This window comes from Naegleria fowleri (assembly GCF_008403515.1).
Source record: "Naegleria fowleri strain ATCC 30894 chromosome Unknown tig35, whole genome shotgun sequence".
Taxonomy (NCBI): Eukaryota; Heterolobosea; class Eutetramitea; order Acrasida; family Naegleriidae; genus Naegleria; species Naegleria fowleri.
The window spans coordinates 554,472-581,454 of NW_025407967.1; the positions used below are offsets into that span (position 1 = coordinate 554,472).

General features: G+C 35.5%; 16 protein-coding genes across 16 annotated transcripts; 6 read left to right on the forward strand and 10 right to left on the reverse strand.

The window, feature by feature from the left end:
* Nucleotides 1-112: 112 nt before the first annotated feature.
* Nucleotides 113-1,310, reverse strand: FDP41_003903 (uncharacterized protein; the record flags this gene model as incomplete). Its single annotated transcript, XM_044707259.1, has 2 exons — nt 113-244; nt 630-1,310. 2 exons carry the CDS (start codon nt 1,308-1,310, stop codon nt 113-115), a joined length of 813 nt encoding a protein of 270 aa, XP_044561963.1.
* Nucleotides 1,311-1,484: 174 nt separating this feature from the next.
* Nucleotides 1,485-2,210, forward strand: FDP41_003904 (uncharacterized protein; the record flags this gene model as incomplete). The annotated part of the gene is made up of 2 exons (XM_044707260.1): nt 1,485-1,550; nt 1,710-2,210. The coding sequence occupies 2 exons, from the start codon at nt 1,485-1,487 to the stop codon at nt 2,208-2,210; spliced, it is 567 nt and encodes a 188-aa protein (XP_044561964.1).
* A 203-nt stretch (nt 2,211-2,413) lies between these two features.
* On the reverse strand, nt 2,414-5,377 carry FDP41_003905 (uncharacterized protein; the record flags this gene model as incomplete). The annotated part of the gene is made up of 1 exon (XM_044707261.1): nt 2,414-5,377. The coding sequence occupies one exon, from the start codon at nt 5,375-5,377 to the stop codon at nt 2,414-2,416; it is 2,964 nt and encodes a 987-aa protein (XP_044561965.1).
* Nucleotides 5,378-5,655: 278 nt separating this feature from the next.
* On the forward strand, nt 5,656-7,236 carry FDP41_003906 (uncharacterized protein; the record flags this gene model as incomplete). The annotated part of the gene is made up of 1 exon (XM_044707262.1): nt 5,656-7,236. The coding sequence occupies one exon, from the start codon at nt 5,656-5,658 to the stop codon at nt 7,234-7,236; it is 1,581 nt and encodes a 526-aa protein (XP_044561966.1).
* A 28-nt stretch (nt 7,237-7,264) lies between these two features.
* FDP41_003907 (uncharacterized protein) lies at nt 7,265-8,224 on the reverse strand (the record flags this gene model as incomplete). Its single annotated transcript, XM_044707263.1, has 1 exon — nt 7,265-8,224. The coding sequence occupies one exon, from the start codon at nt 8,222-8,224 to the stop codon at nt 7,265-7,267; it is 960 nt and encodes a 319-aa protein (XP_044561967.1).
* Nucleotides 8,225-8,616: 392 nt separating this feature from the next.
* Nucleotides 8,617-9,535, forward strand: FDP41_003908 (uncharacterized protein; the record flags this gene model as incomplete). Its single annotated transcript, XM_044707264.1, has 3 exons — nt 8,617-8,863; nt 9,147-9,391; nt 9,455-9,535. The coding sequence occupies 3 exons, from the start codon at nt 8,617-8,619 to the stop codon at nt 9,533-9,535; spliced, it is 573 nt and encodes a 190-aa protein (XP_044561968.1).
* A 170-nt stretch (nt 9,536-9,705) lies between these two features.
* Nucleotides 9,706-12,174, reverse strand: FDP41_003909 (uncharacterized protein; the record flags this gene model as incomplete). Its single annotated transcript, XM_044707265.1, has 2 exons — nt 9,706-11,862; nt 12,076-12,174. 2 exons carry the CDS (start codon nt 12,172-12,174, stop codon nt 9,706-9,708), a joined length of 2,256 nt encoding a protein of 751 aa, XP_044561969.1.
* A 47-nt stretch (nt 12,175-12,221) lies between these two features.
* FDP41_003910 (uncharacterized protein) lies at nt 12,222-13,154 on the reverse strand (the record flags this gene model as incomplete). Its single annotated transcript, XM_044707267.1, has 3 exons — nt 12,222-12,853; nt 12,929-12,999; nt 13,051-13,154. The coding sequence occupies 3 exons, from the start codon at nt 13,152-13,154 to the stop codon at nt 12,222-12,224; spliced, it is 807 nt and encodes a 268-aa protein (XP_044561970.1).
* A 154-nt stretch (nt 13,155-13,308) lies between these two features.
* FDP41_003911 (uncharacterized protein) lies at nt 13,309-14,480 on the reverse strand (the record flags this gene model as incomplete). Its single annotated transcript, XM_044707268.1, has 2 exons — nt 13,309-13,945; nt 13,990-14,480. The coding sequence occupies 2 exons, from the start codon at nt 14,478-14,480 to the stop codon at nt 13,309-13,311; spliced, it is 1,128 nt and encodes a 375-aa protein (XP_044561971.1).
* Nucleotides 14,481-15,187: 707 nt separating this feature from the next.
* Nucleotides 15,188-16,346, forward strand: FDP41_003912 (uncharacterized protein; the record flags this gene model as incomplete). Its single annotated transcript, XM_044707269.1, has 2 exons — nt 15,188-15,446; nt 15,607-16,346. The coding sequence occupies 2 exons, from the start codon at nt 15,188-15,190 to the stop codon at nt 16,344-16,346; spliced, it is 999 nt and encodes a 332-aa protein (XP_044561972.1).
* A 277-nt stretch (nt 16,347-16,623) lies between these two features.
* FDP41_003913 (uncharacterized protein) lies at nt 16,624-18,502 on the forward strand (the record flags this gene model as incomplete). The annotated part of the gene is made up of 2 exons (XM_044707270.1): nt 16,624-17,941; nt 17,994-18,502. 2 exons carry the CDS (start codon nt 16,624-16,626, stop codon nt 18,500-18,502), a joined length of 1,827 nt encoding a protein of 608 aa, XP_044561973.1.
* Nucleotides 18,503-18,559: 57 nt separating this feature from the next.
* Nucleotides 18,560-20,911, reverse strand: FDP41_003914 (uncharacterized protein; the record flags this gene model as incomplete). Its single annotated transcript, XM_044707271.1, has 1 exon — nt 18,560-20,911. The coding sequence occupies one exon, from the start codon at nt 20,909-20,911 to the stop codon at nt 18,560-18,562; it is 2,352 nt and encodes a 783-aa protein (XP_044561974.1).
* A 200-nt stretch (nt 20,912-21,111) lies between these two features.
* FDP41_003915 (uncharacterized protein) lies at nt 21,112-23,144 on the reverse strand (the record flags this gene model as incomplete). The annotated part of the gene is made up of 3 exons (XM_044707272.1): nt 21,112-22,554; nt 22,628-22,905; nt 23,072-23,144. 3 exons carry the CDS (start codon nt 23,142-23,144, stop codon nt 21,112-21,114), a joined length of 1,794 nt encoding a protein of 597 aa, XP_044561975.1.
* A 142-nt stretch (nt 23,145-23,286) lies between these two features.
* On the reverse strand, nt 23,287-25,500 carry FDP41_003916 (uncharacterized protein; the record flags this gene model as incomplete). The annotated part of the gene is made up of 3 exons (XM_044707273.1): nt 23,287-24,493; nt 24,551-24,921; nt 24,970-25,500. 3 exons carry the CDS (start codon nt 25,498-25,500, stop codon nt 23,287-23,289), a joined length of 2,109 nt encoding a protein of 702 aa, XP_044561976.1.
* Nucleotides 25,501-25,560: 60 nt separating this feature from the next.
* On the forward strand, nt 25,561-26,040 carry FDP41_003917 (uncharacterized protein; the record flags this gene model as incomplete). Its single annotated transcript, XM_044707274.1, has 2 exons — nt 25,561-25,762; nt 25,832-26,040. The coding sequence occupies 2 exons, from the start codon at nt 25,561-25,563 to the stop codon at nt 26,038-26,040; spliced, it is 411 nt and encodes a 136-aa protein (XP_044561977.1).
* A 41-nt stretch (nt 26,041-26,081) lies between these two features.
* On the reverse strand, nt 26,082-26,939 carry FDP41_003918 (uncharacterized protein; the record flags this gene model as incomplete). The annotated part of the gene is made up of 1 exon (XM_044707275.1): nt 26,082-26,939. The coding sequence occupies one exon, from the start codon at nt 26,937-26,939 to the stop codon at nt 26,082-26,084; it is 858 nt and encodes a 285-aa protein (XP_044561978.1).
* Nucleotides 26,940-26,983: the final 44 nt, after the last annotated feature.

Here is a 26,983-nt window from a genome sequence, read left to right on the forward strand (position 1 = left end):
TCAATCAATAGTACTTGATAGATTTTGAGTTGCAACATTTTGATACTATTACTACTACAACCGAACTAGCTCACTATGCAATTGCATTTCCTAAAATAATTTCATGGAAGAATCAAATCATGGAATGTGATTTCGAAGGTGGTGGTGGTGGTGGTGGTCCTCTCATTCTAAACTCTCTCAACATTTGTGCACTGGCACAACAGGAACAACATGTACCTACACAACAATCTCCACAACATCCACCCTTTTTAAATATTCCAGAAATGAATTTACATGTGAAGTGTTGTTAGTTTGTAATCAAGTTATGTGTGTATACACAAGTCACCACATGAACCATTTGACATCATGAACCATTTGTATCATTCACAATAAATCATGAATTCATGTGGTGAATCAAAAAGTTCCAAACATGTCCATTCAAGTTTTTCATCACCATTACAATGGCATGGTAATCATCATTTTGCATTTTCATCCAATATTTTGTATTCACAACATTCAAGTGTTAACAATGTGACCAATAATAATAATATTATTTTTTGACCATATCAATCCAATCATATGATCCAATCATGAAATTCAATCAAAAGGAATCAAATCCACCACATCATCCTTTTATGGAATCCACCTACCTTAATTCCAAATGCTTTCCTCACCATTCCTCTCACTACACTTGTCACTAGAGTTGGAAAGAAACAAGCACCACAACAAATGAGCCACCAAGAGGATGTTCCTTCTTGATTTAAAACATGTCTCTCTTGTGTCATTTTCACCACATCTGCCAATGAACATGGTAAACAACAAGTTGCATAAAGAGTTTCATTGAATCCACGTGCTTGATAAATTTTTAAAGAGTTCCTTGTTGTTGTTGATTGTGACGATGAGGACTTCACATTGGACATTTGTTGTTGTTGTGGAGTTTCCGGAATATATTTTTCCACAAGAACAGGTGTAAATTCATCCACTTGTTCAGAATCACTCTCATCATAGGCAACAGAATGATGATGATCTTTTTCATCATCATCCATATCATCATAATCCACGACATGAGGTGTCACTTTGAAATATCTTGTATCGGAAATGGAATTAGTGGTGGGTGTGAGGAGAGGACCTTCACGGAAGAGACCTGAAGACCATTCCGTGAGAGGTGGTCGAGGAGGAGATGAGGATTGGTAATGTTGTTGTTGTTGTTGATGATGATGGTGATGATGATGATGATGATGATGATGAAACGGTTCCATGTCATTCTCATCTTGATGATGATGGGAAATGCTTGTGTCATCACGGTGAGAAGAGGGTTGGGCTGGTGACATTTTTTGAAATTGGGAATTGATTGATGTTATGACAATGTTACAAAGTGTTGTTAGTCATGTCAATAGAATCACATCCTGTGACGACACTATTCCTTGGGCTGTTGTTATTCTCGAAGAATTCAAGAGAGAATATGGACACACATTCAAAAAAATCTCATCATCATCAATAACAACATGTTACCGAGTCTCTTTTCGTCGATAAAAATTGATAAACAAGGACGTTGTTCACTTGCACATCAGGTATGAAACATTGTTTCCGATGATGATAATAAATTTGAAAATATACTATTATGAATGGTGGATCAACTATTAAATGTTGTACAACCATGATGATCATTCATATTCTTATCACGATGATGAATAATAATATTTTTAAATATCATTTATGGAATAATTTAGAATTTAAAAGAAATTCCTTATCATTTATTTTCTAAAAAACAATTATCCAAAGTATTAGAATTAGATCTCTCTCATAATGAAATTGAATCACAAGGTCTGCAACATTTATATCAATTTGAAAATTTAAAATCTCTCGTTTTGGATCATAATTTAATTAAAAGTGATGTCAATTTAAATATGGGAAAACCACTCCCTTCGTTAGAATTATTATGGGTGAATTCTTGTAATATTACTAATTTATCTACATTTATAGAAAAGGTAAAGTCCGTAGCGCCAAATTTACAGTATTTTAGCATGTTGAAAAATAAGGCTTGTCCGAATTTCTTTGTGGAAGGAGGTTCACCCGATGCCTATAATGACTATCGATTGTTTGTCATTAGTCGATTACCAAATTTGAAAGTATTGGATACATCACCAGTGACTGAAGAAGAACGAAAACAAGCAATCAAAACGTATGCCTCATTGAAAATGCAGCCACCATCCAATGTCATCATTAAATGAATGTGGTGTTGTACAAAGTGTCTCCTATATTTTGAATTCATCGAGTTTCAATGTAAGAGTTTTACAATGTTGTGTCTCAAAACTTGTGCAGTTTTACAAAACTCCACAAGTTAACTTGCAACTGCCGTATTATTAAAACTGATTTAACAACCAAAACGTCGTTTTTTGATGAGCTCATCAAAGGATTTACTAATTTATCATTATTAAGGAATCACTTCAAACACTCTCACACTGAAATCCAAACTGCATGTAAGTAATTCCAATTTCATACGAGTTGGATCCGATGCATCGACTCTCCACTTCACACGACGTACTGTGGATGAATGAGCATGATTGTTTGGAATGGAATATAAAAGCTTCAACTGAATCGTTGTGGAGGATGTTTCTGTTCCAGAATCAGAAACATGATCATAAATTTGAATGGATCCATCTTCCATACCAATAGCCATCAAGTACATGGAGAGTTTATGACTTTGGAAATACTCTCTAAATTCTTCATAGATCAACTTGGGAATGAATTGAATACTCGTGACAGGTTGTGGCATTTCAATACTTTGCACACATTCCAAATTCACTTGATTACTCTTCTCTTCTTCCTTCTTTTGTAAAATCTCTTCAATCATGCTTTGAGAAGGTACTCTAAAGATTTTAACAGTACTATCACGAGATCCAGTAGCTACATATAAATCATCCACACTAAATGAAACATCCCAAATGATACGTTCATGACATTGTTGATAGAGTAATGGCTCATAGGTATCAAAGGTGGTATTCATAGAATTGGAAGTATTCATAGTGCTGCTGCTAGTATGGACAATACTATCATAATGACTCATTCTCTTTCGTTGATAGAGAATCATACATCGATCTCTACTCACACTACACATCCATTCATCATTGTTACTAAATGCAATACGACTCACTGTTAAATTATGACCCATCACAATATCAATGGGTTTAAATCCATTTTGAATGTCCCATAAACGAATTTGAGCAGCATCGGCATGTTTGGCTGAACAAGCACTTGCCAATACACTTTTACAATGATTGGATTGAACACAAATCATTTCATTGGCATGTCCATAGAGTTTTTGTTGTTCTGGCCATAAGGTTAATTGTAAGAGTTGAGTTTCAAAGGGTGGATGAGGTAATGCACTTGCATTTCCATTTGCAAATATGGAAGAGAATGGATTTGATTTTTGACCATCTAATGTTGTACCGTTTTCAATAAAAGCATCTTCTTCATCACCACCTTCATCTTGATAATCAAATTCATTCACTGTAATCATGTCTTTCTCTTCACCTTCTTTAACAGACTTGTTCGTGAGACCAAGTGGTGGAACTGTGGCTGCCATGACTCTTTCTTTCTTTGAATTTCCATACCATTCATAATGTTTTTTACCCATTGTTGAATTTAAGAGACAAAGAGTGTTGATAAAAGATTGAGGAGCATCAAAGTATCGAATGACTTTTTCATCACCACCACTTGCAAAGGAATAATAGTCTGTGAAAGTGAGACAATTCATATCATAGCCATGAATTTGAGTACGAGCAATTTCTCGAATGGATCTCTCTTCACAGGTTTGATAATTGAGAGAGTCATTGGAACGAGTAGGAGTGGTGGTATTGGTAGTAGTATTAGTAGTAGTAGTGCCAGTGGTAATAGTGGTGGTATTGGTAGTAGTAGTTGCAGTCTCATCATTAATTGTATCCACCCATGTGAAACATCGTGTGGTTTGATCCGTACTTGTAGTCATGAAATAAATACCATCTTTTGAAGGTTCAATATCCAAGTCCATCACACTATTGAAATGTCCAGAAATGCTCACCATGGGTTTCCATTCATTTTCATGTTCCTTCAATTTCCATAAATGGAAACTTCCATGAAATGCTGTTCCCATACAAAAATCTCCAAACATTGAAAAACATCCACTGAAATAACCCATTTGACCAAAGAGACCACTTAGACCTCCAAATTCACCCATTCTGAATTGATTCAACCAAACACCATGATTCGATGTCGGTGACCATATCATCATGGTTCGATCCATTGAAGTACTCAATAATTGTAATAAATTAGGACATGGATGCCAATTGAGAGAATGAACCCAATCTTCATGACCTGTTAATAAGGTATCCAATGTTAATTGATAATGAGTGGAGGAATCAATACTTGTAAAATGATGAGTGTTGTATAAATTCACAAGTAACTCTTCTTCTAATAAAGAATCTGAACTTGCTTGGACCAAGGTTTGATCTTTTGATGGAATCATCTTCCAAATTCTAATTCTGTTATCTTGTGATGCACTTGCCAAATAAACAGCATTTTCTTGTTCAATGTATTTGAATGCAAGAGATCGAATCCAATCTTCATGACCTTTCAATGTTAAAATTGGTTTGGTGTGATTTGGATTCAAAAAATATAAATAAATATTAAAATCTACTCCACCACATGCAACCATAATTTGACCACTATTGAAAAGGTCAACCATAGAAATAGCCTCCATTGATTTAGAATGTTTAAATGTTTGAATCAATTCATATTGGTTATGACTATCTTTTGAAGAGTACACAAAAACATTTCCATCAGAGTCACACACTGCAATATGAGAATGATTGAGTGCAGCCACTTTGGTGAGATGTGTTTTTGTGGAAATCTTTTGAACAATTTCATAGTCAATTTGTGAAGGATCATTTGAATGGATATTCAATTTCCAAATCAATAATTGTTTTCCACCCACGCTAGCCATATAAAGAGTATGAGTTTGAAATTGATTCTTGTTTGGATATATCAAGAATTGAACGGAATTGACTCTCTCATCATGACCTTTCAATGTGCATAATACTCGATTGTAATATGGAGAGTAGATGGCAACGAATTGATTTGCAGCATATGCAAATAAATCCAAATGTTTGTACTTGTCTCGGATGGATGAGCCTTGTTCTTCTTGAGGAGACACTCGGATACAATGATTGGACTCGCTAATCGTATTGTAATCAATAGGCTTGGTGAAGACTTGTGTGTTATAGATATCCGAAGGTAATCGATACCAATCCGAGCATCCAGAAATTCTATTGGCACCAATTGAGATGAAAAGAGGGCGAATATGATGATGGTTGTTGTTGTTGTTGGAAGAGGGTGATGATGATGGTTGAGACAAGGTCATTTTTTTTCTGCAAGTTTTTTGTTCATTTTGTTGTAACCTCTGAATCCATCAGAGACATCTGTTGAACCTGGTTTCTCAAATTTGCACAAAACATCGAATCAAAGGATCAATACAACTATGGCTGCCAGATCTAGAGGAGTGCAAACGAATGAGTCATCACCATTAACAAAGTCATGAACGAAACCAAAAGAGATCGAAATGGAAAGTTCGCAGACCCGCGAATCCTCTTAAAAAAAAAACCGCCATTTTTTACACATTTTTCAAGAAGAATAAAAAAAATGTCATTCAGAGAAGAAGAAGATTCCAACGACGAATTGGAACAAGGAAGGATGCAACCCTTGCATGAGGATGAGAATGATGAAGAGTTTGACATGCAATACAACAGGCCAAAGCATAATCAAGATGATGATTTTGAATACAATATGGAAGAGGATGAAAGTGATGATGAAATTTATTCCATAAGCTCCGATGACGAGAAAGAAGTGACGACTCAAACAAAAACACCTCTTTCTGGAAGATTTTCGGACTTACAAATTATTGGAAGGAAACAAACCCCAAGTTCATCTCCTGAAACAAGAGTACCTGTTTCGTCGAGTCCAACACCACAACAGGACAGCTCTCGACCATCTTCTCAAGAAAGTGAAAAGAAAAGTCCACCCAATACAAAATCGAGAGCAACATTCATCACAACAACCAATCCCATGAAACTATATGACTCGATGAGTGAAGTGATTGAACCTCCTCCGCCAAAATTCTCATTCAACACTAGAAAATATGAAGACGAGAATGACATTAAATCCTTAACCTCAAGTAGGAATGAAAGTGACATAATCTCTGTGATTGGTGATGATAGCAGAAAAAGCACATTTGATTATTTAAAACAAAAACAAGAGCAATTATTCAAGTTAAATCAGCAGATTAACATTGAAACCAAGCAAGTTCTAAAAGAAACTGACAATATTGTAAAGCAACAATCAAAGAAAATTGAAGAAATTGGAGTGAAACCAAATCTGAATAGAGTCAACAGCACTGTTGGGAATCATTCACGATCAGTAACGCCGTCTCAGAATAGATACAATGTGGTTGCTACTCCATCCTCGACTTCAAAACAACGACCTGCCAGCGCATCCATTGCAGCTAAAAAGAAAGTCCAAGAAAACATTGATGAGCTCGAGCAATACGAAGATGACGATTTAGATCGAGCAGCCAATGAGATGGGACTTGAAGCTGCAATGAAATTTTACAAAGCTCGAGTGAAGTCCCTTCAGAAAGATGTTCTTGAATATAGTAATCAGCTAAAACTGAAGGACGATAAAATCAAAGAATTAGATGTCAAGTACAATGCAGCTTTAATTGAGAGTAAGAAAATAAGCAAAAATCAAGCTCAATTTCAATCTAGATTGGACCGACAGAGGAAAGAGTTTGATGCTCTCCAACTTAAATTTAAAAAGCAAGCCAGCCTGATCAACGACATGCAGAAAGAAAATGAAAAGCTCAAACTCAATATGAAGGTAGATCCTTCTTCACACACGAATCCATCATCCAGTGAATCACCCAATTCTGAAAATCGTATCAAGGATATCAAGTATACAAGAGCTCTGGAAGAGATTGAGAAATATAAATCGCAAATTGCGGAGCTTCAAAAATCTCAGAGAGAGGAAAATGATAAACAACGCAAAGAAGCAGAAGCTTTGCGAAAAGAAAACAAGCGGTTAGATCGTCAAAAACAAGATATAGTACTTGCCTTCAAAAAGCAGATGAAATTGATTGACATACTGAAAAGACAAATCATTCATTTAGAGGCCTCAAAACAACTTTCATTCACAGAGGAAGAATTTACCTCTCTTATGAATCAATAGTGAGACGACATGGGTTACCAAGCGTGATTCATATAAACTCGCTGTCCAATAACTCTCGTGCCTGTTTTCTCTGATGTAAATAATCCACAACGCTATTTAAAAGCTCGTACACCTTTTTTGGCTCACAGACATTTAAATGCTTAATGAAAATCTTGTAATAATCGTCGTTGTATAAAATATTTGTTGTTCCCTCTTTCGAAGAGCTGTCATCAAAGGCAACTTTGTTAAACTCATTCATTGCAATATTTTTGTATCTTTCAATGAAATGGATCATTATTTTTTTGTCATCATCCTTTTCCATATGTTCAAACTCATCATAACATGTGACAACACTATTAATGCATAAAAATATTGGAATATCTTTGAATAGATCTTTGTATTCGTTTAAAATGTCTGATAGTATTTTGAAAGACGAAGTATATCGATGATAAATATCTATTTTTGCAGACACAGATCCAATAGATAACTTGACTTGTTCATTGTACGATAAGTGTGAATCAAATTTACAAGCCTCTTCTGAAGAGAGTTCTCTATTGTTGCCATTAGTAGAGCCTTCGTCAAGTTTAGATGATCGAATCTCAATATTATAATTTACCACGAAAAATATAGAATGAGCAGATTTGTAATAATCATTCCACATCGTTTTCAAATTTCCACCAATATCCCAAATTTTTAAATTACAAGTCTTTGCAAACTCAATGTTGAACGTATTTTGTCCAATAGTGGGATTGTAAAACCGATTTCTTTTCGATTTACTGTAAAGTTGAGAATAATTAAATTGAAATGCGGAGTCAAGTTGTGGAATTGATGAATGTTGGGTCCAAGTCATGACAGTGGCAGGTGAATATGAAAATATTTCTTGTTTGTTCATTTGTTTAATTGTGTGCAGCAATTCTGTCTTGCCACTCTCTTCAATTCCGATGATGAGAATATTATAGGTAGGTGTGTAAGTAAGTTTATCATAGACAAGTTCTAAAAGAGAGAGCATGATGAGGTTCCTATCGAGTGAGATGTTTGTGTGATCGTCGTGATGGACAATTACAAGAAATTGTCGGAATGTTCAACCCTGAAAGGAATAAGAATATTTTTTTGAAAGCCTTTCGATGATGAGGCTGTGCTGTAAGAGCTGAGGTTTAATGCACGAAGAATAGGATCGCGGGAAACTACTTTGGGAACCTTATTGTTCCTGTTGTAATCACGTTCATATGCCTTTTCGCTGCTATTCTTCTCCTCCTCCATAACAACAGCGACAACGTCTCAGCCTTCATCTCAGGATCAGTGAATTATCCAATTTCTCTCTTGGTGCTGCCCAAAACAGAACCAAGGTTCCTTCCTCATCACAAAAAAACAACCACAAAAAATCACTTTGCAAAATTCAAAATGGGCAATCAACCTGGCAAGAACAAGCAATACAGAAAGAATGAATTGAAGAAATTAGTGGAGATCACTCACTTTGATATGGATGAGATTATGAAACTCTACGAACAATTCCTTTCAATTTCTTCATCCCGCGAAGATGATGGTGTGATAGATAAAAACGAATTTAAGGAGGCTCTTGGTTTGAAGGATTCCCTCTTCGTAGATAGAATGTTTTCATTGTTTGATGGTGATAACGATGGTACTATTGGTAAGTAGTTCTAGGTCTTTTATTTGTCTTCATAATGTCCTGTTGTTGTATTCCAAATATTATACGAAAATAACTTGGTCGGCCAATGGAATGGAAAACATCCTTTATTTCTCATCCTAAAACGCACTCGTCATCATATCTCTAACTGCAATTATTCCTCTTTCAATGCGCTGCAACAACAAATATCTAAAACAACGAACTTTTTTATGATCATCATCATACTAACCGAATTTATTCGCAAAAATTCATACTTCTTCATCAATGATTACTATCATCCAACTAGATGTGAGAGAATTCATTTGTGGATTGTCCGTGTTTTGTGAAAAGGGAACTATTGATGAAAAACTAAAATTCTCGTTCAGAATTTATGACTTTGATCAAGATGGATGCATTAGTAAGGAAGAACTATACAAACTTTTGGAGGCTTCTCTCGTAGAAAACTCACTAGGTATTCCGCAAGAGCAATTATCATCACTGGTCGACGCAACCTTTGCCGAAGCCGATACTGATGGAGACGGTAAAATTTCTGTAAGTACGAACTCTGTTTTGCTAGACCAAAACTAACACGTGTGTCTATTGTCAAAACTATAGTTTGAGGAATATCGTGTTCTTGTAACAAAGCATCCAACTATGATCGGAAACATGACAATTAACACTTCAATTAAGAAGTAAATGAATCATTGTATAATCATTATCATTAACCGCCGCTTCAAATACACTCCTCATTTCACTAATGATTGATAGCAATTTTTCGTGCACATGAAGGGTTTTCTGTTTTGAAAATCAACATGTTGGAGCATTAAAGGTAATGCTTTTTATCGTTCGTTCATGTGGCACAACTTTCATTGTCCTTCGTCCACTGATGGAAATTTCATTTCTCTGGCCATTTCGAAAAACAAATCCCGATACACCTCTCCACACTTTATGGACGATTTGTAAGAGAACATCCAAACATGGTGTTGCTGCTTGTGCCCGAATCTATCTACTCTGTGAATAATCATGACCAATTCGTAAATAGTAAGAGATGAACTGTTTTGAGTAAGGTCAGAAACTCCCGTGTTATACCTTATTTGAAGGTAGTTCTTGTAGACACTTGTCGTTGAGTTTGGTTCTTTCTTTCGCTTTGGAGGATCAACACTGTCTTCTTCTTTAACCGAACCGAGTTCAACATCTTTGTGTTGTTGTGTTTGATCAAAGGGTTTCCATTCGCTCAGCACCTCTACACCTTCCTCAAGAATCAAGCTTTTCACAAACTCTGAAACATCCTGTTGAGACATGTCATGAGAAGATTGTGTGAGTAGTGCCAATTCAAATCGATCCACAACGACAACAACAGGTGAATTTTCCTGTTTGAGGCGTTCGTGTGTTCCATCTTGTCCTTCCAAAGCTGCAGCACTCTTTCGAGGGTGTGAATGGAAGATCATTTTCTCACTCTCTCTCAATTCGAGAGGACTGTTGAACACGACCACTCGACCTTCTCCTTCTCCTTCATGACCATTCTGCCATCCAAAAGGTATTCTCACCCACAAGTGCTCAAACACATCCCAATAAATGACATTAAACATTTGAGAGCCTTTGACAAAATCAGAATTGGCAACCACTTGATGAACGAGATGTTGATTTTTCAACGCACAATTGGAGATGTATCGTACGACAATGGCACAAGCACTTCCAATATCAATCACACATACATATTGAAATAATTTGTTTCCAGACTCTTCATACTGGAATAAAAAAGTATAATAGTGATATCCTAATTTGGAAGAACTCTCGAGTGGAATTTCAGTAAAATTCTTAAATTTCCCACTACTAGTCACATAGACTTCTCTCATATCTAATAAACCAACTTCTAATTCAATTTTGAAAAAATCACTTCGATGATACTCATCAAAAAGCTCTGTTGGAGATCGACACAATATTCTCATTTCATCAATTTTTTCCACTTTCCAACCCAAAGGATATGTAATATTTCCAATGTATTTGATGAATTCACTTTTTTGATAGTTGGAACTTGAAATGGGTGTTGAATGAACACTTTCGAGTGCATTCATTGTTGTGTGAGGAGTTTCTTGTTGGAAATTCAGATTTGGTAAATTGGTAGTGACAGCATCATGTTCACGAACCACATGGACAAGATCATTCAGATCTGTGGTGGTGCTATATCTTTTAGAATTCACAACATCTTTTTCATCGTTCAGAGTGTCTTCTTCATTTGGATAATCACACAAGGAAGAGAATTTAAACTGAGCGGTTAAAATTAATTCACCACTTTTCACATGTTTCAATTTAAGTGTAAACTTGGAATTGTCACTATTCAAAATATGACTCGCACTCAATTCAGCACTTCCACAAAAATCATCATCTCCTAAAAAATCTTTATCCCACACTTGAAATTTCACTACATCTAATAGTTGAGTATTAATAAGATAAATATTTTCATTGGATGGAGAAGTAATCATGAATGAATTTTCCAATTTACATCGATTAGTTGGAATTTTGTAATGTGAATTTTTGATTTGTTGTAATTGAATTTCATGTGTTGAAACATTCAAACGTGTCCATTCGAAAGTACCAGAATTTAAAATATTTGGTGAGACATGTTTTGAAATGTTTACTCCTCGTGGAGTTTCATTCACTGAGTGGTTGTTCAGACTTGATCTTTTCTTTGAGGTGATCGAATGATCAAGATGATGAAGTGATGCATCGTGATTGGTGGAACTAATGAAAAATGCACAGGGAATGAGAGAATGATCTTGTCGTCGAGAATTTAAAAGTTTCTTGTGAATGATTTTAGTGTTGTTGTTATTCTCAATGGAGGAGTTGGGATGGTTGTTTCGTTGTTGTTGTTGTTGTTGTTGTAATTGTTTCAAATATTTTAAATTCCTATTTTGAAATTGTCGATCGAGTATCCAAATAAAGGTTTCATTGTAAATTGGATTTAAAGTTTTTAATTTGACGGAAGAAATGAGAGAGATGCCACCATAAGAGATGATGATATACTAATAGGTTTGTATTTTAATGATGATGATTATAATAAATTATTATTATTCAAATTATTATTATAATTGTTTAATATTATTATTAATATAACAATTGTTTAATATTCGATCCGAGTATCAAATAATAATAATTCAAGGTAGAATGACGATGTGACAATTTCGTGAAATATAGAGTCATTATTTAATGTTTCACCAACAATAAATCACACTTACTGGATCTGAGAAACCGTTATCATCCATAGGAACAATGTCATTTGCTTGTTTCACAGTGACAATGAGTCTATCAAAATATTCAATATTGAGTGTTGACATTTTTAATGATGAGATTTATCCATTTTGGATATTTGAATGACATCAATTCAATGTTGGATATTTAAATCTTCTTCTTCAGTTGTAACCACAGAGGTTTCTGAATGATGATTTGTAATCACAGAGGTTTCTGAATGATTCTTTGTTGTGAGAATATCATTCTTAAATGTTAAATAAAAGATTCTAATATTTTCATCTCTCCACACTGGATCCATCAATTCATCAGGAACTCTCTCCACTTGAAATGTTTCTTGAATATATGGAAAGAATGCAAGATCTTTAAAAGATCTCTTTTCATGTGCAATAATAATATGATCACTTCTTGAATGTAATTGTTCATTGAGAGCTTTTGCAAGTGGAATCCACATTTCTTTTGATTCATAAATACAATCACAAATCATGACATAATCATAATGTGTGTGTTCAATGATTTCATTGGGTTCACCCCACAGATATTCAAAGGCTTTATATTGAGAGGAAAGAATTGGAACCTTTTCATCCACTGTGGAGTGGTAGTGCGAGGGGAGTGGTTGAGGCTCATCATTCCTATTATGAATGATTTGACAATTGAGATGAATGTTTTTTTCAATCAGAGGAATGAGCACTTGCCGATCCGTGAAATGAACATTGGCTCCCATGATGAGCAAAAGAATACCAATGAAACCAGTACCCGATCCAATGTCTAAATTTGGCCAAATATAATAGGATGATTCATGATGAATAATCCGATTGAATATATGATTCCGATCCTATTTACCTAAAACTGTTTTTCCTTTGAAATGTCCTTTCGGAAACACTCGTTCGTTTTCCAAATATTTAGCTAACACTCTAAGAGATCATTTTGATCACAACAATGAATCACGACGTGTGATTACATACAGCGCACAATCCCACACAGTTGCTCCAAATTCCTTGTTTACAAGATCAAGGTCTTGTTCGATCTGGAGAATTCGTCCATCATTCAGTTCCCACTTTCGAATCATTTTTTTTAATTCTTCAAATTGAATCATTTCTTGACAAAGATTTAATCATTAAAACTATTATTAGGATCAGAAATGGTCAAGGAAATAACAAGACAATAATAATTGTTTGGACATGAATGATGACAAGTAAATGGGTTGAAAAACAACAATATAATTACACCTTAATTGCTTCATGAATCTGTTCTTCGACTTGATGGAATTCCTTTTCTTTCTTTTCATGAGGAGAAGAATCCAATGGTTTTGTTTCATTCTTTTCTTCCATTTGCTGAATCAAAGGATTGAATAATAACAAGACGAAAATGGCAAATACCAACACTCCAAAACATTGTAAAAAGTAATCAATAAAATGCAAATATCCTAAATATAAAGTAGTAAAGATGGAAACGATAGCTGCCAAAATTTGAATGAATGCACTCAAAACCATTCCAATGACAAGTCCAACAATTTTGATGTAAGGTTTTTGTGATGGAGCTGAATGGGTTGATAGATTCGTTTTGACATTTGACACATTTTGAGATTGTTTTCTAATCACATGCAATAATCGAGCTCCAATGGATACAAATAATATAGTTTCTGTCATGATGACTGTGAAATAGACTAAAAAGAGAATGATGTAAAACGGAGTTGGGTCCACTATGAGAATGCTCATTTTGAGAAGTAAATTAAAAAATCCAGCAGCAACAATTGGGATTAAGAAAATAAGGGATGAGAAAGCCATGACAGTGACAACCCAAAATAAAATCTTGTACATTTTGAAGGACATGGCTCCAACCAGTTTGGCAGTTTTTAAGCTAAAGGAATGAAATGTCAAATGCCAAAATGACTTTCAACTTACAATACGGTCATGATAAAACTCATAATCATCAAAATGGTCGCCATTTGTGAAAGGACAAACACGTTTTCCAACGCTGAAAATGTCCACATGGCCACTAGATAGGAATTCAAATTCTCCACACGAGTCAAATCTTCAAATTGATTGACTCTCAATCCAATTCCATTATACACCAATCGAAAGATTAAACCAAAATATTGAACCAAAATGAATATCGAAAGTAAGAAGAAGAGAATTTTATGATTTCTCTTGCAGGTCTTTCTTGTCTTAAACATGACATAACCAATGACAACCATAAGAATGGAAAAAACAAGAATGAAAAAACAAGAATTGACGATGGAGGAAATATTTTCGGAAGGAGTGGGAAAGAGGTTTGAAAGAGAGGAATGAGTCGTGTTGTTGTTGTTATTGGAAGAAGAAGTGACATTTGAGGTCAAGAACATGGAAGTGATAAATAATACATCATGTGGTTGTTGGTGTTGTCGTTGCGGCATTGGTAAGAATTGAAACAAATTCAAGTGGAACAAAAAGTGTTGTGGGGAAATGTCATACAATGACATGGCAATGATGAGAGTTCGGGTCTTTTTTATCGAGTAGATATAATGGCGGTTGGTGGTTGCAATCTAGATTATGCTAATAATCTCTGTAGACTATTTTCAAAGAGAGATTGACCACTGATACAACAAGGAAGAAGTTTATCATGTTGATGTTGAAAAGAGATAATTTGATACACTAATTCTCTTGTGGGGGCACAAAGCCAAGATGGCAATTTACTTTTGCATGTTATAAATATCTCAATTTTAACAATTTGCATTTATTAACAATCTACAAGCTGATTAAGATCATCTCTGAGAGGTGCTTTTGTTATCAATTGATATCCTGAAGCACAATATTGATGATTAAATCAACAAAATTTAAAAATATATCTCCCATGCCGGGAATCGAACCCGGACCTCCTGGGTGAAAGCCAGGTATCCTAACCATTGGACTACACGGGATTTACAGGAATTCGTAATCAGTATATTATATTCTCTGTTCTCTATATTGAAATTTTCTTTTTGGCTTCTATTCTCGATAAGTACAAACAGTCTCTTCTATCAACTGTTTTCCTTGTTTTGGTGCACCTCCAACAGCTTTCATCGCTCTACTCAAACAAAAAGCCTCTACATCATTCCTTCAATTGCTGCCCAACAAGTCTGCCATGTTGTCCAAGATATTCAAAAAACAAGACAAGAATGAAACGTCTTCAAAAGCTGAATTAGGAAGCGCTTTTGAGCATGAAAAAACCATTCAAAGTATTGACTTGCTGCGATGCTCACCTGGTATGGCAGATTTATTTCGACGTTTATATCAAATAAGAATCGATTGTGGTGAAATTGTGAGTGATGGGGTCGATAAACAAAAACAAAAGGAAATGGAAAAGCAATTGAAGAAATTGGATAAATTCGAACGACAAAAAGGTAAGTTCGTTGTTGTGGTCGTTTCTCTCTTTGTTGTAAACATCAGTGTGACTCTTTCCAAATGAATGTTTCACTCTTTCTTGCAACACGAATTGGATGCAACGTTCCATCCGGGTACATGTCTCTCTTTCAAACACAAAAACAAACACTCAAAAAACAGTACTTGTGAAACAATCCATCGATCAAACCGAAACTCTCATCAATCAAAAGAAAAAAGTCAATGACAATGATCCTCGTCTCAATAACGACATCAACAAAGCCATTACTAAAATGGAAAAAGAAACTCGAGAGTTGGAAAAAATACATCAAGATGCCCTCAACAAGAAGACTTTCTGGAAAGAAGTTCAAATGCCGGTTGAAATGAGAAAGCAGCGAGAATCTGATATTAAAAACTTTAAGCTCTATGTCAAATGTTTGAAACAAGAATATACCAAACTGCTCACCGGTAATATCAAGTACTATGGTGAGGAGGATGATCCAGTCGGAAAGAGAGAAGTTCTTTTTGAATCTCTTGAAAATTTGGAGAAGGCTAAGGCTGAAATACCAACCGTCGATATCTCGGAAGGCTTAGAACAAATTGAAATGGCCAAACGTCAAATGGAAGAAAAGACTGATATTCTATTAGGTCAGATTCAAAAGATTGGTCAAATTGCTCATACACTCTCCGATGAATTGGATAAACAAGCTGTTTTATTGGACAAGATGGCTGCAGATGTCGATAAATATAACAAAACCTTGGATGAAACGAATGCACGATTGGTCCAGGCCATACACAAGGCTGGAGGGGCAACTCGATTATTATGTATTTGTGTCATCTTCATTGTGGTCGTAGCCTTGTTAGGAGTGGGATGGCTCTTACTGGAAATTTTTGTTCCATCCTTAGGAACAGGAGTTGGATGAGAGAGTAGAATGGTGTTGTGATGGAATATGTGGAATGTATAGAGGTCGAAATATTAATGGAAGAAATTTTCATGCATGGAGCAGCTCAGTAAAAACCACCGAGTTGCAATCTCGTTCCAATAGTTAAGAATTCTGTTTGAAATTTGGCAATATCTCGAAATTGTCACAAGTAACAAAGGTTTTGTAAAAAAACTTGTATACTTGATAGACTATCAGTCAACTTGAGCTTTCTAACTTAATAATTGCTTTCAAGAAGAATCGTTGTTTTACAAAAAAAATGTCCCAATATGAACGATTTGTATTGTCCTGCGATGTCGGAACATCATCCGTACGCACAGCTCTCATCAATCTTCGGAATGGATCTATCAAGTCTAACTCTCTCATCACTGATTGTTCCATTGAATTATTTACTCATCCCCTTACAATGCACATGGAACAGTCATCGACAAATATTTGGAAACAAATTTGTAAATCTTGTAACAAGTCTTTACAATGTTCAAACACGAGACCGGAACAAGTAGTTGGTTTATGCTTTGATGCCACATGCTCGTTGGTTGTTTGGGATGTTGAGAGAAATAAGCCAATCTCGGTATCTCTACCATCGTGTGATGGCAATACCGTTACAAACGAAGAGGAAGTGAGAAATATTATTTTATGGGCAGATCATAGATCTAAAAAACAAGCCGATGAAATTAATAACATCAAACATGAAGTATTGAATTATGTAGGAGGAAAAATGTCACCTGAAATGGAAATGCCAAAAATTAAATGGTTATTTGATAATCATGTGATAAATTTGGAGAACGAAGCTGTGCATTTCTTTGATTTAGCTGATTGGCTCACATACAAATGCACAGATGAAGTTTCTGTACGATCTCAATGCACAACAACCTGTAAATGGGGTTTTGTCTTTGATGAATGTTCAACACAAAAGAATATTATTTGCAATGGATGGAACATTGAATTTTTAAAAAGTATTGGTCTTGAACATTTGGTGCAACCATCAAATAGAATAGGATCTAGCATTTGTGAAATTGGAAGAAATATTTCATATCCATTGACAAAACAAAGCGCTCAAGAACTAGGCCTATTGGAAGCCATACCTGTAGCTATTCCTGTAATTGACGCTCACGCTGGAGGAATTGGAATGATTGGGGCTGTTTTGAATATGAATGAAAATAATACAAAAGATGATCTTTCTCGAACCATTGTGATCATAGCTGGAACGTCAAGTTGTCACATGGCTGTTTCCAAAGACCCTATTTTTATTGACGGTATTTGGGGCTGCTATCGTAATGCAATGGTACAAGATATGTATCTCAATGAAGGGGGTCAATCCTTTGTTGGTGCACTAATTGATTATGTTGTTGAATCTCATCCAAAATATTTTGAACTTGTAAAATTAACATATGAAGAAACAAAGGAGCTCAATATTTCTCGATTGAAGAAGAAAGTTTATCTTAAATTGGATGAAATTTTAGAATTATTAAGAAAACAGAGGAATCTTGAAAGCGTTGATTTTTTAACTCGAGACATCCATGTGTTACCGCATTTTAATGGATGTAGGTCTCCACTTGCCGATCCAAATATGAGAGGTATGTTTAGTATTATGTAATGTATTCATGATTCTGAGCAAAAAGGCAATAGGTGTCATCTCCGGGCTTCAAACTCTCCCTCTAAATACTAATGAACGTATTTATGAAATTGTTCATGGAAAGGAAACGCAACTGATAATTTCTAGATTGTTGGATTTTGAATCGTTAGCTGTCCTGTACTTGTCAACTATTCAATCACTTGCTTATGGAACAAGACATATCATCGATGAAATGGTTAAAAAAGGCTATAATATTGACAGTATTTTCATGTGCGGAGGTATATCAAATAATGAGCTCTTTGTTCGTCAACACAGCAATGCTACAAGTTTGCCAATTTATAGAATGGATGAAGATTCAATGTTATTAGGATGTGCTGTTTTGTCAGGTGTCGCCTGCCATGAATATCCCAATATGTTTGACGCAATGAAGCATATGTGTCACCTTAATAGAAAAAAAGATGTAATTCCTCAGCAAAACACTCAAGAATATCACCAAAAGAAATACAGTGTCTATTTGAAAATGAACAAGGATTTCATAGAGTATCGAGAAATGATGAAGTAAGGAAATGAAGGAATTTAGACTAAAAAAAAATAAAATAGCATAAGGTAGAATCGTATTCTATTCCGAGTTGTTCAAAGCGGTTCTTAATTGCTCTAATGGTTCTATGGCATCTTTCACCTCCAACAGCAGTTGATCCTTGATTATTTCTTCCAACCTGTTGCAATCTCTTATGATTTGACCTCGAATTGACGCTACTTTGTTCGACTTGTTCTTTTTGATACGATCGATAGATTGTTGTGTCTTTTTGTTAGACTCTACAATCTTCATACATTCAATCTTGTATTGATTGCAAGTGTCGTAAACTACCTTCTGTAATATTCTCTTCAAAAATACCTTGTTTGTTTTCGCAAAATCCTGGCTCTGAAATTGGATTAATTTTTTGAAAATCTCTTGTGTGAATGGTGAAGGGGAATTATTTGCTCCTGTTGCGGTTGTAAAGTTATAGCTTTGAGTTAATCTGGATGCAATAATTTGAATGCTCTTATCTTTCAATAAATTGACAATATTTTCAATTAACGAAGAAAATACAGGTGAAAATGTTTCAGTCTCTTCTATAATACCAATTCTTTCAGAGAGAGAGTTGGAAATTAACTCCTTAATTTGTGAAGCATGTTGATTTGGAAAAATATCTGTTCTAATGGAACTAGATAGTCGATTTACGAGACCCACAAGTCTTTTAGCCAAGGTACATAACCATGATAGTAACTCATCTTCCTGTGTCGTTTGCTTTGAAGATTGAATCATCCATGGAATGTATTCTTCTAGTAACCATTTTCTATACCTCGATATTAACTGAATAAATAGTAATACAAAATCTTCGCTCATCTCGTCTAAGAATGTTGTATCTGGGTTGAAAATTGAATTCAAAATTAAATCAACCATCTTATCAGTAATCGATGTAAATTTGGATTCATTATTAATATTGTTGTCTTTCGAGGAAGTTGTTTTTTGTGAAATAATCCATTCAAAATCCTTCACGATCTGCTGTTTTACCAATGTGAAGTAAATTTTTGTTTGCCACTTTTTCAGTAATAGAGACTTCACCGCAATGTTGAAATTGTTTTCTTCATGCTGTGGAACATTTTGCTGTTTAAAGTCATTAATAAATCGTTTTTGTTCTTTGAACATGAAATGGAACGTCTTCACATTTCTATACTCATACAGAAATTTACATGGATCTGACTGAAGCCTGTTGGAAACGGATTGGAAAACACTTGAGGTGATAAATCTGAAGGAAGAAACAATTTTACGGACATACGACTCTGTAGCATTGGAGATGTAGCTGGAGTGTATCAACTCTAAAATGTTGGATTTTCTTTCGAAAGAAAAGAGTATATCCAAAAGAGGGTCAATTGCATTTCCAACTTGTTGCAGAATGTTATCGTAGAGTAGCGCTTTCACCTGTTGTTCTGGATTGTTCTTACATTGAATTAAATTTTCCTTGTTCATGATTGTGTCCAACAGTGGATTTATCAATTCTTGTTCTAGATACTGCTCTAGTAATCTCGTATTATTAAACAAATAACACCCTTCCATGCAATCCAAAATTTTGAGCAATGAGATTTCGTAATTTCTTCTCGGAAGAGTCTTGTTATTAATTTTGATGAAGTATATAAATGTAGAGCACACTTGATCCAAGAATAACTGTTCGGTTTGTTTGAGAGCTAAATCTACCTTCTCGTAGAATTCAAAAAGAACAGCAAGGTGTTGTTTTTCAAGAGAGTTCTCAGAAATATTTTCCTCGGAGAGTTCTAGGAGTATTAATTCAATTTGCTTCATTGATTCTGAGCATTGTTTGATGTGATCAGCCATGCTGGAAAATATTAAATCATCCTCCGAGAATTCCTGATTTGCAACTGATCGTTTTTCTTGTTCCGATTGTAATTTAGGAATTAAATTGCTTTTCAGCAAGGTATAAATCTCCAAAAGCTTTTTTGATATGAATTCTTTCTGAGAGGCTCTTTTCTTGCTCTTTAGCTCCTTCTCACATTTACTTATTAAATCATAAATAAAGTTTTCAAAATCTTTCATTTGATGAATAAGAGTGGGCATGGAGGAGTTCATCTGATCGATAGTAATAGTATTTAATTTCCGAGAAAATTCGATGAAGGAACTATATTCCTTATGGATAATCGAGATGGTTTCCTCTTTCAAAAATTCTTTAAATTCTTGAAGTTCTTCTAGCAAGGTATCCAAAGAATCAACCCGAGATCGGTACTCGTTTACAAAATCGATAGCGGAAAATGTTCTAGAGTCATCCGTGGCTGATGGCATGATAGCTTCTTTCCGAGCATTAGAATCCCCAAAAGATAGTGATGATGATGATGGTGTTCCAGCCAGAACAAACACTTCCAATGGGAACGTGTACTTGTTCTGTTTGCTTTTCACAGCCCATAAGAACTCAGTCATTTTTGTTTGAGACAACTCGCCACGTCCTCAATATTGGGACTTGGTCCATTTGTTTGGTCACACATTTGAATCACTATAGAGAGGATGATAGAGCAAAAGTTAACAATGTTTTACTAGTTATTCTGACTCATTGGAGTGGCCAATCTGTCCATTTCAGTTGGTGTTGTTATTATCGTGATTCATTAGGATATATTAGAAGACTAGAAAATATATTTCTCTGGAATGTTCATACCAGAGGAAATGTTCAAGTGATGAATAATTTCATCCTTAATCTTACTCTTGTCCTTTAAGTGTAAAGAGTTCAAACCAAAGTGATCTGCAACATTGTTGATATTAGAGGTGATTTTACCACGTCTAATTGCCTTAACATTATCTCCAATGAAAGTAACAGCAATATATTTGCTTCTCTTAACATCACCTAATTCCACAGCAACCACACGTAATAAAATGTGGAAAGCTTTGTCGTCCGTGAGTTCATTGCATAACTCGTCAAATGAGGAACCCTTCTTGTACAACTTGATTTTTTTCACATCTTTTTCATCATAGGCGAGCATTGCATAACTAACATCAGAATTGTCATCTCTCAACATGGTATATGCTTGACTAATTTCTTCATCAAAGGTGAGATCTCCCGTTGAGTTTTTAGTTAGACCTTGGAAGAAGTTTTTGGCTGATGCAGATAGCATTCTTGGAGATGTTGACATTGATCTTGGAGAGGACCTTGGGGAGAGTGAGCTTTGTGATCCTAATTCTTCCTTCTTTTCTTCAACCTTAGGTTTTGGTTGTTCGACTGGTTTTGAAGGTTCAGGCTTCTTTTCCTCATCCTTTGGTTGTGCAACTTCAACTGGTTTAACCTCTTCCATCTTTGGTTGTTCTACAGGTGTTGTTGGCTTTGTTTCTTCTACCTTTTCTTCAACAGCAACAGGTTTAGTCTCTTGGATCTTTGAAATTTCTACTGGTTTAACCAATTCTTCCTTCTTTTCTTCAACTTTTGGTTGTTCAACAGGCTTCTTTTCTTCAACCACTGGCTCCACCTTCTTCTCCTCAACAACAACAACTGGTTTAGTCTCTTGGATCTTTGAAATTTCTACTGGTTTAACTAATTCTTCCTTCTTTTCTTCAACCTTTTGTTGTGCAACTTCAACTGGTTTAACCTCTTCCATCTTTGGTTGTTCTACAGGTGTTGTTAGCTTTGTTTCTTCTACCTTTGGCTGTTCAATTGGCTTTGTTTCTTCCTTATGTTCCTCAATCTTTGGTTGTTCTGAAGGTGTTGTTTCTTCAACCTTAGTTTCAACTTTCTGTTCTTCAACTTTCTCTTCTGCAACTACTTCGACTTCTTTCTTTTCTTCAACAGCAGCAGGTTTAGCCTCTTCCTTCTTTGTCTCCGATTGTTCCACTACTGATGATTTAGTTTCTTCAACAATTGTTGGCTCAGGTTTCTTTTCCTCAGTCAGTGTCTTTTGTGTTTCGACATTAGCTTCCACAGGTGTGGTTTCCTTTTTTTCTTCTACCACAACTGGTGTTTCGACTTTTTCTTCAACCTTTGGTTGTTCAACGACGACTGATGTTGCTTCAATCTTCTTTTCTTGGACCACAGATGACTTAGTTTCTGCTACTTTAGATGGCTCCTCTGTTTGAGATTTCTTTGGTTGTTCTGCTACGACTGGTTTGGTCTCGACTGCAGCTTGTTTGGCCTCTTCAGTCTTTTTTCGCCACTTGTTGTTCGGAAGCCTCTTGAATTTTGAGTGCTTTCTTCAATTTCTTCTTTTCAGTCTTGGTCATGGTTGGTGTGCTGGGAGAAGAAGGTGTTGTTGGTGTTGTTGTTGATGATGATGTTTGAATAATTGGAGTTGTAGTAGTGGTAGCAACAGGTTCATCAACTTTCTTCTTTTGGTCACCATCTTTGGAACCACCATCCTTTTGTTGTTTCTTTGATTTCTTTTCGAGCTCCTTTTGTTTCTTTTCTTCCTTTTTCTTTTGTTCATTCTCAAGGTCTGATGATGGAAAGTTGTTGTTCGAGTAGTCATTTACAACAATAGAAATTGGACGTCGTCATGATGATGATCAAAAGTCAATCATGCCAAATCGTTAAAAATTAAATGCCATCACAGAATTGATCCAATTTCCGTCAGATAGGTCCATCCATACACAAATACAAACCTTTAACAATTTTCGAAATATCATCGTCTTCACGTTTTGAGAATTGAGTCTGAGAGCGGTTCTTCTTTGTCATGGTGATGGGTGTTGAAATAATTTGATAAGATGTTTGTGGTGGAGCCGAGAAGGGGTGGTGGAAATTTTTTTTACCTCTTTGTTGTGTGAAAGGATGACAGCCAACACGTTGTAAAGTCCTTTTACACACAAATGAATGACTGTTAAATCAAGTTTTTCAGTTGCCAATTTTCCTCTCTCAACATTCTGACTTCTTCCTTCAACGATTGAACTTGTTTCGAGAGTTGTTCAATGAGAGAGTAACTCTGTTCTTGTTGCAAACAAAATTGGCGTAAAATATCGACGTGCATGTTGGTGATGTCCTGGTGAAGAGAAGTTTGCAAAACAAATAGTGAATCCTGGACTGTTTCTTTCACAATTTCTCGAATGGTATCTTCTGACACTCCAGTATTCTTTGGCATTGAAAAAGAATTCCCAATTTTTGGAGTGCTCGAAGACACAATTGGAGATGATGTTTGTTGTGATGGTTTTTGAGGCAAAATATTTTCAGTTGCTTCGTTTTCATCTGTCATTCTGTCAATATGAGGTCTTGTGCTTACTTTCTTTTCGAACGAGAAATCTTCTTGATCTAGAGTGGGTGTGATACTTCCGTTCGATGTAAAATTATCATCATTACTGTCATCTCCACATGGAGAGGACATGTCATACTTTTGCTTTTTCTTTGGTCCCGATGGAGAGAGTAGTGCTCTGTCATCTTGTGAAGGTTTGAGAGTCTTGTAAAGAGAAATACGATTATTAGATGCATTTCCTAAATTAATGCTAGAATCCAGTTTAGAGGTGGTCTGTGGTTGCTCAATGGGTTTGAACGTAGATTGCTTGTTTTTGAAAGGGTTGTCCATCAGTTTGTTGGAGCTTAGTTTTGCATTTAAATGCTCTAACTGAGCTTGCTTCTTAATGTCTTCAACAGTCGGAAACAGCTGACCTATTTTGGCATCTCCTATGTTTTTCACAGGAGAAAACACATCCATTCCTGCCTGACTATCAACACTGATGGTCGATTTTGCTGAAAATGTGGGAGTTGTTGGTCGTTGTGGAGATTTAACTTCAACTGTTGTAGGTTGTTTCTCTTGCATTCTTTCTGTTGATTGATTTCTTGTCAGTGTTGTTGTTAATTTAGAATTGTCATTAGATGATGCAGTTGTTGGCGATGATTTCTTTAATTTTGCTTGGAATACCATGGATTTAATTGAAAAGTTGCCCATAGTAACTTCTGCAATTGGTGTCAAAGTAGATTTCTTCAAGTCGTAAATGAATACTAATCCATTCGATGTTCCAACAGCAATTATTGAACCATTATCCATATAAGAAAAAGAAGAAATGGGGTGGCTTGTTTTTATCGTCTCGACCACTCTATTTCAGCAGATTTTACGTTTAAGTGAGTGTTGTCATGTCAATATTAAATCTTACCTCTTTTCCTTAATATCAAAGAAATAAATACATTTGTCTAAACCAGAAGAAGCAAGTAGTGCAGCATTTTGTTTTGAAAAATGCACTCCTGTGCATGGTGCTTGATGTTGCCTCAAAAACGAGCAATAGGACTTTCCAGAATGAATATCCCATACAGTCACCGATCCATCGTCCCCAGCAGTGGCCAATAATGATTTGTGAAACGAAGAAAATTCCATAGATTTTACAGATTGTTGACTGTTGTTTGTGAGACTACAGGTTAGAGTATTGGTTTGTAAATTATGAACTAAAATAATTCCATTAGAGTCAGCACTTGCTACATATTGATCTCCTTCGCTGAGAGTTACTAAAGTAATACTTCCTTTGTGTCCCTAATATTTTTTGAATGAAACATTAAAGCCAGGATCTGAAAAACATACCTTAAACGTTTGAACAACTTCTTTCTTTTTTAAATCCCAAATTTTTACAATTCCCAAAGCTCCGCCAGTACAAAGCTTTCTTGAAAATTCTCCAATTGAAATAGAATGTACCTGCTCTTCAAGTGGTAGTTTTCCAATATTTTCTCCGTTTAATGTGTTCATTACTAGATAACCGTCATCACTACAGCTGACCAAAACATGATCTGTTTCATCATGCTCGATTAATAGTGCTACCACCTTAATATCAAACTTACTATTATGGTTCCATTTCACATCATTGATTGGTTTTGAATGTGGATTTATTGAAATATGTGGAGTGAGTGATCCTTCTACTGTTAACGAAAAATTGTAAACAGATATTTGATCCGATCCAGCAACTGCTAATTTATAACTAGTAATTGTTGATGATGATGATGATGAATTTGTATTTCCCGAGCTCTGTTTATTAGTTGTATTGTTCGTCGGACTTGCTGAAGAGTTGTTGTTGCTTGATGCTCTCGACAAGTGTTGGCTCGTGTGTGATTGAAGCATTTTTTGTGTTTGAAAAACAGGAAAAGGCGGGATTGATTTTTTCTCAACTACAAAAACAAAATGGTCCTCGAAGACTTGGTGGCCAATCGAAAGGCCAAAGTTGTATTAACGACGAGCCTCGATAGCGAACATCCCATCTCAAACATGTTGGACGACAAGGAAGAAACCTTTTGGATTTCAACGGGAATGTTTCCTCAAGAAATAATGTTTCAATGCGAAAGTGTTTTCAATTTGCAATCCATAAGGATCACAAGTACAGGAAGTAAGTAGGAGTAGATGCTGAATGAATGATCATATTCATCGATTGACATACAACATGATCATATTCAAGTTAAATTGCTCAAGATTGAATGTTCCGATAAAAATCAACCCATACAATTTCAACAAGTATTTGAAAAACAATTACTAGATGATGGAAGTATTCTTCAGGAAGAAGAAATTGAGGTTAAAGTGGCTGCTCGATATATTAAATTCAGAATCATGAGTGGATATCATAATTTTGTCAGTGTACATTCTATTTCAATTAAAGGAGATACATAGTCACAATTGTGATTTCATTGATGTTATTGCAATTTTGTGAATTAACAGAAATGCATTCCTCCTCCTCTTCCTCCTGACAATAGCAAACTACTCAAAAAGCTAAAATAAGTGGCTTGACCTGTCACAGCTCCCACCTTTGCTGGATTGTATCGATTAGTTACAACACTGAATCCATTTGGTCCTACAACTTCAATATCAATGACATGAGCATCAAGTCTTGCATCAGCCACTAATCTTGCCTTAACGCCATCAAATCCAAGGTTCTCTGCTGCCAGTGATGCGACAGCCATTGTATTGACATTGTTTGGAGCAATGGGACATAATGGTCGCACAGGTCCCTCATAAACAATATGCTCTTTAGTGGGATCATTGAGAGCTTGTTGAAGTTTGTCTTGCATTTCCTTTGTTGTAAGTTTCATACTTGATGGATGTTTCTTCATGGTGACTGAAAGTCCTTTCAATGCTCCGATGAGAGCCATCTTTTGAATATCGAACGCTCCCCATAATGCTCCACTTGCCACATAGCAACCATTCGTTGTGTTGCTGGATAATACTTGACGAATTTCCGATTCACACTTTTCATCGGCAAATGCCGTTGGAGATCCAACAAACAAATCACAATAACTTAGGAACTTTTTTCCGTATTCCACAATAATATCTGGATGGGCAACTTCGACAATAATATTTGGTTTTTTGGAAGCAAAATCATTCAAATCTTTCAAATACCATTCCGGCTTGATGGACTTGTCATTTTCAATCTTGTCAAAAGTTCTATTCCACACAAACACAATTTCAAATTTTTGACTTGCTTTCTCATCATGAAGAATTTTGTCGGCCAAGAATTTACCCAGTTCTCCGAATCCAACAATACCCACACGAGTTTTACTGTTCTGAGACATTTTTTTGTGTGCTGAAATGTCAACACAAATCAAACATTTTGAAG